At 54.2% G+C, this 11,174-nt stretch overlaps 1 protein-coding gene across 1 annotated transcript in view; it reads right to left on the bottom strand.

The window, feature by feature from the left end:
- The window catches only part of SEC24D (SEC24 homolog D, COPII coat complex component), a 61,560-nt gene extending 52,109 nt beyond the window's left edge, over positions 1-9,451 (bottom strand). Inside the window, exons 1-2 of the mRNA XM_005864571.2 lie at positions 9,258-9,451; positions 160-286 (exon numbers count right to left, since the gene is read on the bottom strand). Coding sequence (XP_005864633.1) covers positions 160-286; positions 9,258-9,375 — 245 coding nt within the window. The 5' untranslated portion in view covers positions 9,376-9,451. The remainder of the gene's footprint in view (positions 1-159; positions 287-9,257) is intronic.
- Positions 9,452-11,174: the final 1,723 nt, after the last annotated feature.

Below are 11,174 nucleotides of genomic sequence, written 5' to 3'. Positions count from 1 at the left end.
CCTCCTGACTCTCCAGGGCTTTGGATCCTGGGGCACTTGGCCCGTAGATGCTTTCAAGGAACGAGGCCAGACCAGGAGGTCCAGCTTTCGGTGGATAAACACTCGGGTTTGGAGGGACCTGAGATTAGAAAAAAGAGGGCTGGACTCTGTCCCACTCACCTCTGGGGAGGACGACCCTGGGCATGAGCTCCATTCTGGCCAAACTGCTGTGGTCCAGGAGGCGGGGGGCCCGGAGGCAGCACCCCCCCGGGCGCGGCCCCCATGGGCCCTGCTGGCTTCATGGCACCTGCAAGGGAAGGGCGTGGATCAGAGGAGCCGGACGCAAAGCCCTCAGGTGGGAGGGAAGGACCGCGTTAGGACGGGTTGTCTGGGAACGTCCAGGCCTGTCAGTGTCACCTGACCGTGGCCATGACCGAGAGCAGAAAAGAAGGAGCGTGTTCACACTGAACAGGAGCCTGCGCAGGGGCAGCCTCCGCGTCTGGCAGCGGCGCCCGCACCAAACACGCTGCCTTTCACAGAAGCTCCGGCACCTGGACGGTGCCGACTGGACATCGGAAAGTCAGTCTGGAAAACACGGTACAAGGCATGGCACCCCGACTCCCACCATGGAAAGAGCCCCGAGAAGGCCAGCGAGTGCGCTGCAGCAGGAGACAGGCGGGCAGGGGCGCAGCCTGCGGCTCAGGACCCCAGGCCTGGTGGCCACAGCCCAGGGCCCGGCTGCTCAGGGCCTCAGTCACTCACAGGCGATGCCAGGTGCTCGGGAGGGACTGCGCTCTCATTTACAGGCCGCTCTTCTCCAGGGCGGTTAACGGTTCTCTTAGACCTGTTCTCACTTTCCTCTCTTCCTCTATGGAAACGGTGCCCAGGAGAGAAACCAGGGCTGGCAGGCAGATGGTGGGCTGGGCAAGAACTTGTCTTCGAGGACTCAGTTTGCCCTCTTACACTAGAGTCCCTGGACACCGCCCCCCCTCCCCTGCCCCCGCCCGTGTTCTGAAAGGACCTGCTCAGGAGGGAATGCGCATACCCTGCCTGTTTTGGCCACAGGCGCTCCCTCCTGTGGGCCCGCCCCACCCTCCCGCACAGCCATCAGCGGCCTCCTAGCCGCCTCGCCTGCATTTGCCCTCATGAGGGTGTTGCACTCTCAGCATCTCCTTCCTTCTGTGTCCCTCTAGGACAGCGGTTCTCAACCTGTGGGTCGCAACCCCTTTGGCGGTCGAAAGACCCTTTCACAGGGGTCGCCTAAGACCATCCTGCATATCAGATATTTACATGACGATTCATAACAGTACATGCTGGATGACCTGGGATGAAACTGCAGGGGAGGGGCAGTGTTCCTGAACACCACCACACGTTTACAAGTTTCTCCGCTAAAACAGGATTCCGCAAACTGAAGAAACATTTCATATTAACTTTACAGTCAGTTTTATTTAGCAATTTTTCATAGACCGAGAATAAAACCAAGTACATGATTCTTATAACAACATACATTTTATGTGAAGTTCTAAACCCCAAACCCAGCTCCTGAGAACGACATGAGGCTTGCAGGCACGGGGGTCTGGGTTCCCCAGCACTGAACAGCGGAGGCCCTGAGCAGACACCATACCCTTCAAAGCCTGGCCCCACCGCCAGGGCGACACTGCCCCGTCTGAGGGCAGTTCTGAGGGCGACTGGAACAAGGCCTGGTACAAGGTAACCCCCCCGCCCCGCAAATCCCAGGCCCTCTCCCCTGGCCACGCCCTGCCCTCCTTTTTTCAAGAATTTATATTCTAACAACACGTATGCACACTTGCATTTTCATTTTAAAACATTATTTTGGACAAAAGCAGAAAATTCACGACACTAAAATAGTAACTAATTACATGCACTACAAGAAACCAAAGATAGTCTCATGTCTTAAATAAGAAAGGAAGTAGCAATTTCATCAACACCCCTCACACGTGTCCAGAGAATCAAAACCAGTTCTCGGAGTTACTCATGTTGGGGTGCTCCTGTGTGTATGTGCTATGCACGTTAATAAACTTGTTTCTAAAAATGAAACCATAACCAAAACCAAAACAAGGTGCCCAGCCTCGCCACCTACTGCACTCAGCAGGCCTGAGCCCATGGGCACCCCGCCCTGGAATCTGGGCACCCCTGCCCCGAATCTGCTAGCCCCAAGGACAAAATATATACGTATATGTAAAAAAGAGTATTTCCTAGACAAGATTTTAAGAGCAACTTGTTCTAGTAAAACTCCACAGTAAATTTGCATATATGTAAATGACGCTAGATGGAAAAAATGATATTCAAGAGTAAATTCAAGCTGAAAAAGGAGTAACTTAAAATTTTCTTCCACTTATATGTTCTGAAAATGAGACTGCTTTTACAGAATAAGCTGGAAATTTTTATTCAAACGCTGAAACTAACCACCGTCAATGTAAAAGGAGTTGCTTTTACCCGAGACCTGCGTTACAAGGTTGTCAGATATCTCTCTCTCTCCCAATTTTTTTTTTGGGAGGCAACCAAAATTTTTGGTGGCCTTGTTGTGACGAGGCTTTACAACAGGTTCAAAGAAAGGAAAGGCCGCATGGCATTGCCGTGTGGCACAGCTGAGCTTAAGGAGGGTTTTTAGGAGGGCTGGAGTGTTTTCAGTTGGAGGGCCAGTAGGTGAGTGAAGACCTCAAGGGAGGGAGTGGGGAGGGCCTGGGAAGGGGGGATGTGATACTATCAACAATAAAAACAAAAACAAATAACAGCTCTCTCCCCTTAAGCAGACCTCTGCTCACAGGCGCCCCTGGTCAGCGCACTCTGTGCCTCCGGACTGAGCTAGAAGAGACCCCACAGGGCACACGGCGGCTGCGGCTGCGGGGCGTGGTCTCCTGCACAGAGGAAGGACCCAGGGAACTCGAAGGATGAAGACAGAGAGGGGATCCCAGGCAGAACTGAGCGGGGCAGAGGCGGGAGAGCAGGGACACGGGACGGCAGGGGCTCCCGTGCAGGTGGGAAGAGCCGAGCAGAGCTTGTCCTGTTGGCTGGGTCAGCCAAAGTCCTGCCTGCCATCTGGACTTTATCCTCGGGCAAAGGGAGGGAGGGCCCGTGTTATCTACAAACACTCCGTCTCCCTGGCCAGCTGCTCGCACTGAAGAGCGACCGAGATGAAGAGAAATCAGGTTCTTCATGGAGCAGAGGGAGAATTTTAAAAGGAAAGGAACACCAGACCATGGGAAAGAACTACAGATGCTGGTGCCAAAAGCAAATATCAAAACCACAAACCGCCTTCCACACACAGGCAGGTACGCAGCCTGGGGCGCTCACTGCGATTCCACTTCCTCTCTGGCTGGCCTCTCGGGACGGTCCTGAGCTGGAGTCTCCATTTCCTAGACTCCAGCCAAACTGCTGCCATGGGTCCCAAACTCAGCCAAAACACACAGCGAGGGGGCCCTGGCCAGGCAGGGGTGTGGTTCTGGGGGAGAGGCAGTGGGTCCTGGCCAGGCAGGGGTGGGCTTCTGGGGGAGAGGCGTGGCTGCTGATGGACTAGCCCGGTGGGGGTGCCTCGCCTCCTCTAAGCGCCCTAGTGCCAGTTAACAAATCCCTCCTGTGAGAGTGGTTTGTTATCAGCAAAGAAACCGACCAAAATATCACAGAAACGCGTGCCTTGGATTTGGCGCTGGATCTGACAAACTGAAGCCAAAGTCAAAAACCACTGGTGGAAAAACGTGTCTCTAGAGTAAACAGAGATAAGCTCCCCGATACAGTCCGGTTCAGACGCGGAATGACCGCAGCTCCCAGGCCCTGTGCGGTGGTGTCCCCACAGGAACCCAGGCCTGACCCCAGGACGCCCACAGTTCTGCCTCTCGGCTTCCAGACCAGCGACCCCGACCAGGGTGGGACGCCGACCAGCCTAGGGTTGCTGGTTGCCACAGCTGGGGAGTGAGTGGCGGGCGAGCACCAGTGTCAGATGGGCAGGCGTCAGGGATGCTGCTGAACGTCCTACACAGCTCGCACAGCGCACACAGCGCCGCCTCCCATGGCAAAAAACTGGGGGCCCCCAAAGCCCCGAGGGTGCGAACGACGGCTCCTAAAGTGGGGCCCCAGCCACTTCCTTCTCCACCCCGGCCCCGTGGAGAGTAACTCTTCCTGAACTGCACTTGGGCCCTGACCCTTTCAGCTCAGAATGCCTCCAGCCACCACTGCCCTTAAACAAACCCGACACGAAGCCTTCAGAGGCCCCACCTCCACTACAGGCACCTCTCACTGCTCCACTCCACACCCCGCCACACCCGCCCCACCCGGCCAACGCTCCTCTTCCAGAACATTCCCTCCAGGTTCCCTTCAGCCCTAAGCCTTGGTTGGGTGCCCTGCCCTGTGCTCCCACCCCACCCCTCCACTCCTGGGTGACAGTGCTCCCCACACGGTCGCTGTCCGCCCCGAGTGCATGTCCACTCGTAAGTGTACCGGCTGAGAGCAGGTGTGCTGTCTGCATCGCGACATCGCCACAGCACCCTGTGCGCTCAGCAAGCCTGTCCCATGGGTGTCAGAGCACTGGCATTCCCCGGGGCACGGGCGGACGCAGTGGGAGAGGAACCACAGCAAGGCCGCACTCCAGACCTACGGGAGAAAGATGCTCCAAGAAGCCACACCGCCTGCCTGTGTCTGCCAAAAGCTCACACCAGCATCACCCGGAGGCCAGGAGAAGGCCCGGAGGCGCGGAGATGGAGAGGTACGGTTATTGAGCACAAAGAGAGAAAGGCGAGCCAGTTCAGGGACAGCCCTAAAGCAGCCAACGAAACACCGCCGCTCACCGAATGGCCGCTCACCGGCAGGTGTACGTGTATTGGTAACAAGTGCTTGGCTGATGAGCGCAGCAGCTTGCCACTCGCCGCTCACCGAATGGCCGCTCACCAGCAGGGGCACGTGCAGTCTGCAGCTCGGTGCCCCCCTGAGAACTCAGTCAGGAGAGCGGTGAAGCCGGAAGGGTTTGACCCACGGAGACAACTTTCACGTATTGGTAACGAGTGCTTGGCTGATGCGCGCAGCGGCTTGCCACTCGCCGCTCACCGAATGGCCGGCTCACCCAGTGCTCTCCCTGTGCCAGGCTGTCTGTTACCACCAGCATAGGAACGGCAGGCCTAGGGCAGCGGATTCATAAAGAAGCCAGAGGAAGGGCCGTGGGCAGAAAGGCCGGCACGCACCCACCTGGCCGCATGCACCCACCTGGCCACACGCACCCACCTGGCCGCACGCACCCACCTGGCCGCACACACCCACCTGGCCACACGCACCCACCAGGCCGGTTGAAGGAGGGCGTGGGGGACCCTGCTGGGGACAAGGTGGGACTGGACTGGCTTCTGGGGAGAGTGCAAGTCAGGGCACAAGTGCAAACCATCCTCCAAGTGACGGGGAGCTAGTGCCCCTGCAGCGACAGGTGTGGGAGGGGCCGGGGGAGCTGGAGAGAGAAAAGGGGCAACTGAAGGCCTGGGAGCTCACAATCGGATCAGGGCAACGGGAGGCCAGAAAGGGTTACGCCCAGGAGTCAGAACTGGATTTGGTATGAAGCCCGCAGCCCAGGACGGAGGGTCTGAGACGGGCAGTGCTGGGAGATGGTGGCTATGAGACCATTTAGTGACCCAGGTGAGGGATGACGCTGCCCAGGAAGAGTGGCAGGAGGACAGAGGGGAGGAAACCGGTGGGAAAGATGTGGACAATTACCCAGAAGACTTTGGGGGACCGATTGGGTTGGAGAAGGTAAAGGGGAGAGTATTTTTTTTAACAGTGGAAGTTTCTAATTTGAAAGAATGAAAGATGCTGCCAATGAGTGAGATATAGAATGCCAAGAAGAATCTATATATATAAAAGCCAAGTGACCAGAACACTGGAAAAACTGAAAGACCGGTCGCTATGAAGCGCACTGCGGCCAGCCAACCTGCTGATCAGTGGACAGTCCAACCACCCGCAGCCCCTCCCCCCTGGCTGGCCTCGCCCCAATCTGGCCCCAATCGAGGGCGGGGCTGGTGGCCAACCTCCCTCAGCCCTTCCCCCTGGCCAGCCTGGCCCGATTAGCCCCCATCAGGGCAGGCCGGCTGGCTGGATCCCACTTGTGCATAAATTCGTGCACCGGGCCTCTAGTGGCTTTTATAAAAAAGAATCGTGAATTGTTTTGGACATGATGAGTGTGATGTGCCTACGTCAACAGTGGGCAACTGAAAATACGGTGCGGAGCGTAGGAGAGACCTGTGAGCTCAAGACAGATCTGAGGACAGCTCTTCACATGGACAAAGCAGTTCAGGGGACCCACTGCAGGAGGAAAGAGGGGGAGCTGGAACGAGGAAGGAGAAACAGCAACATGTAACAGGCATGTAGAAGAAGGGGCTCCTTAGAAAGACGTGGCCAGAAAGCCACCAAGAAAAGTAACAGTGTCACTGAAACCACAAGAGGGTTGTGAACGAACAAAAGTGATAAACAGGGTCCGATTCACAAGTGGGCAGGACGGCGTCTACTGCATCCCGGAATCCGAGGCCACTGATGACCTGGTGGGAGAAGGGACAGTGGAGGAGGCCCAGGCTACGAGTGTGGAGGACGCTGAGCCACGGGGGGCTGAGAGGCACGGGTGAGAGTCCCGGAGTGAAGTGAGCACTTGGAAAGGGCTGCGGAGAAAGGAAAGAGGGGTGGGTAATGCTGTGTATCACACTTAGGTGTGCTCCTGGGTATGAGTCCTGGCCACACCACCAGCTGTGTGGCCTTGGACTAGTTACAGTACACCGGACACTCAGCTTTCTTAACTGCGAAACAGGGCTAGTCATCTACTGCCCAGCACTGAGTGGACAGTAAATAAGATGATGCACTTGAAGTTTTCAGGACCAGCTTTTGATACTTAGTGAGCACTCAAAAAAGAGAAATTTATGTAATTATCCTGATACATCAACCTGAGGGGAAATGAACCACCAGACAGAGAGAAACTTAAGAAAGACAGGCTAATGCAGCGGTTCTCAACCTGTGGGTCGTGACCCCTTTGGGAATCGAACGACCCTTTCACAGGGGTCGCCTAAGACCATCGGAAAACACATATATAATTACATATTGTTTTTGTGATTAATCACTATGCTTTAATTATGTTCAATTTGTAACAATGAAAATACATCCTGCATATCAGATATTTACATTACGATTCATAACAGTAGCAAAATTAGTTATGAAATAGCAACGAAAATAATTTTATGGTTGGGGGTCACCACAACATGAGGAACTGTATTTAAGGGTCGCAGCATTAGGAAGGTTGAGAACCACTGCGCTAATGGTTCCTAAAGGATCCAGAGAGACAGGATATAAATGTTTGGGAGGATTGGTCTGGATAAGACAAGGATGCCTCATCGCAGGTTTTTCAAAATTAGATTGAATCATAGGGCTTTCCACAGGAAAGTCAATCTCAGAGCACCTTCTGCAGCAAACTCCCTGTGGTTGCTGCCAGGAGCCTCCGTGCTGGGCTCCTCACCCTCGCCGCCGCCACCACACTCCCTACCTGCTAGTACCTGCTCTCCGAACTCCCTACCTGCCATCCGCACTCCCTACCTGCTATCTGCCCTCTGTACCTGCTATGGTACCCAGCTCAGCTGGGCCCTGCACGTCTGAGCCTGGCCTCCTGAGTCCCAGACACTCACTGAGTTATACACAGCCCACTCCTACCAAGCGTTCAAAATGAATTGCTCAGCATTCTCTCCGAAGCCCAGAGAACTGTCTTACACAAATATTTCCCAACATTACAGTTATGAAGTAGCAACAAAAATAATTTTATGGTTGGGGGTCGCCACAACATGAGGAACTGTATTTAAGGGTCGCAGCATTAGGAAGGTTGAGAACCACTGCGCTAATGGTTCCTAAAGGATCCAGAGAGACAGGATATAAATGTTTGGGAGGATTGGTCTGGATAAGACAAGGATGCCTCGTCGCAGGTTTTTCAAATTAGATTGAATCATACAGGGCTTTTCACAGGAAAGTCAATCTCAGAGCACCTTCCAAAGCAAACTCCCTGTGGTTGCTGCCAGGAGCCTCTATGCTGGGCTCCTCCACCGCCACCGCCCTCCCTCCCTGCTATTCACACTCCTACCACCTATCCACACTCCCTATCTGCCATCCACACTCCCTACCTCCTATCCACACTATACACAGCCCACTCCTACCAAGCGTTCGAAATGAATTGCTCAGCATTCTCTCCGAAGCCCAGAGAACTGTCTTACACAAATATTCCAAGGAATGTAGGCCCATCAGCCCTGAAACAAGCTAGTATTCACCTGGCTCCTGACTCTGGACCCTGCTCTCGGAGCAGCCCCTTGATAAAGGGAGGGGCCTCATGGTGTTACTGGCACCAGAGCTATGGGAGTCCCACTCTGTTACTCCTTTTTCCCCCCACTTTTGCCCCTAAAGCCAAGATTCCCTGCTGTGTATCATATTTCGAAGCAACCAATATTGTTCAATGATAATTTCAAGGCAAGGCTGCGTTTACCTTGTTATTATCATTGAGTAATCTTTAGTGTGCAAATCTAATAATACTTTCCCAAATTCAAAATTGATTTTATAATATTACTAGTGGCCCAGTGCACAAAATTTATGCACGGGGGTGGGGGTGGGGGTGGTGTCTCTCAACCCAGCATGCACCCTCTCCAATCTGGGACCCCTCGGGGTGGGATTGGGCCTAAACCGGCAGTCGGACATCCCTCTCGCAATCTGGGACCACTGGCTCCTAACCGCTCACCTGCCTGCCTGATCACCCCTAATCACTCTGCCTGCCGCCTGCTCGCCCCCAACTGCGCCCCCACCCCGCCGGCCTGATCACACGGCCTGATCGCCCCTAACCACCTCTGCCTCCGCCCCGCCACCATGGCTTTGTCCGGAAGGACGTCCAGAAGGTCTCCCGGTCTAATTAGCATATTACCCTTTTATTAGTATAGATTGCCAAACCCACCTTAGCCTATGGATACAGATTCTGGTTTTTATTGAGTGCTTCCAATAACATCACACCACTGATTAGAAGCAAGAGCAAGTCTAAAATAAAACACTCAGGAAGCGTCTGTATTTCCATCGAAATTTAAAAACCAAACGTGCTGTATTCCAGCAGCCACCAAGCTGAGGATGCGACTCCTTCCGAGCGCCTGTCCCAGGTGGCCCTACAATCTCAGGCGCTGCATCCCACGGGCCATCCCAGACACCCCCGCCGCTCTTCCAGGAGCTCGCCCGCCTCTGAGCCCCAGGCCGACCTCGCATCCAGGTCAGGATTATGGCTTTACCTGGCGGAGCCCCTGCGTGAGAGGGGTCCCCGTAGTGGCCGTACAGCGGTGGAGAGAGGCCCATCCCAGACTGCGACTGGGAGTAGGGGGGGGTCGCCACGTAGCCCTGTTGACTCATGGTGAAAATACCATCCCAGGGGACAGCTCTACAAGCGAACCCTGTAACAGAAGAGACAACGCTGTCAGCTTTGTCACCGAGAGGGCCGAGTCACTCAGTGCTATTAAAGCAGTGGTTCTCACCCTTGGCTGCACATTAGAGTCACCTGGGAATCTTTTTAAAATCCTGATTTCTGGGCCTCATCCTCCGGAAATTCTGTTTCTTTGTTACTAATGTTGTGGCCCCACCCCATAACAAAGAAACAGAATTTCCAGAGGATGAGGCCCAGAAATCAGGATTTTAAAAAGATTCCCAGGTGACTCTAATGTGCAGCCAAGGGTGAGAACCACTGTATTAAAGGGAAGCAGTTCACCGTTTCTCTGGTTGGAGGACAGGTGCAGTCATCAGGCTGACGTCTCGGACACTACCTCACACCACTCCCCCCTAAAAAGCTCTAACCACAGCTCCACAGAGCTCGGGAGCTCACTTCTGAAGTCCTGGGCCAATGCCCAGGCATGAGAGCCCAACAGCTGCCCACCGCCTTTTCACTGGAAGACCAAAACGTTTCGCAGCCAGCCTGTCGCACGTGTACCTGCTATTCTGTGCCCTTTTCCACGGCCCCATGTCAGCGCAGAGCACACCACGGGCCAGGATCATGTGCCAGCCCACTGGCTGACCAGCATGTCCTAGCCCAGTGATGGCGAACCTATGACACGCGTGTCGGAGGTGACACGCGAACTCATTTTTTTGGTTGATTTTCCTTTGTTAAATGTCATTTAAATATATAAAATAAATATCAAAAATATAAATCTTTATTTTACTATGGTTGCAAATATCAAAAAATTTCTATATGTGACACGGCACCAGAGTTAAGTTAGGGTTTTTCAAAATGCTGACACGCCGAGCTCAGAAGGTTCGCCATCACTGCCCTAGCCCTTGTGCTTTCAGTGCTATCCTGGTTAGTACTTTTAGTCAGGCAGCCAGGACAGGGAGAAATCAATAGTCCAACGAACACAGCATAAGATAAAGAAGTCGATCGTGGACTTATGAGTCATACGTGGACCAAGCCAGGTGGCAGCTGACAACCATTTGAGAGTTGTCCGTGGTTTCTCGGGCAAAGATGACAGACTTTCTGATGTGAATGTCACACCTCCAGGAACATATGCACACGTATTTCAGGAAAACGTGCAATTTCATATGTGTTTAGGCAGCCCCCCCCCACACACACACACACAGAGCCGCAAACACAAAACATCCCTCTTGATTCTTCTACTCAGAAACCAACATCAATTTGTTGAATTTTTCCACTCTTCCAGGTTTCATAAGAGGCATGTTATAGGACTGAGCGTTCCGAACAACTTTCACAAGGACAGAGGAAGCTCCGGGTGCCGGCAACAGGTGGCCTTTCCCTGGAAGCTGCCCGTGCTTGGCTGTGTGTCTTGGGGTGAGTGGAGGAGCCTCTCTGGGCTCGGTCCCCCCTCCTCCCATTCCCCACCCGGTACAGGACACTCGTCCTTCCGCTGTTTATCATGACACCTTTCCAAGGAGAGGGTGATGGGGACACCTCCTGAGACTCGCACTAGACCCACATTCAGGCCACGGCTTACTTCCCTTGGTTTCGTTTTCACCTGACCCTACAAGTTTCCAGAATTAAAGCAACCAGCATAGGAATATCCTAAAAGCCCCGCTCCTGTCCGAGGCCGGGAGGGGAGGGGAGGGGAGGGGAAGAGGAGGGGAGGCGCGGAGCAAAGGCCTGCCCATCACTGCCCACCTCCTACCTCCCCCCCTTCACCCCGCCCCGCCGCACAGGGAGACGTGGA

This window comes from Myotis brandtii, unplaced genomic scaffold (assembly GCF_000412655.1).
Source record: "Myotis brandtii unplaced genomic scaffold, ASM41265v1 scaffold1888, whole genome shotgun sequence".
In the NCBI taxonomy this organism is placed as follows: domain Eukaryota; kingdom Metazoa; phylum Chordata; class Mammalia; order Chiroptera; family Vespertilionidae; genus Myotis; species Myotis brandtii.
The sequence above is the reverse complement of the archived record's forward strand: the minus strand, read 5'-3'. Positions and strand labels throughout refer to the sequence as shown.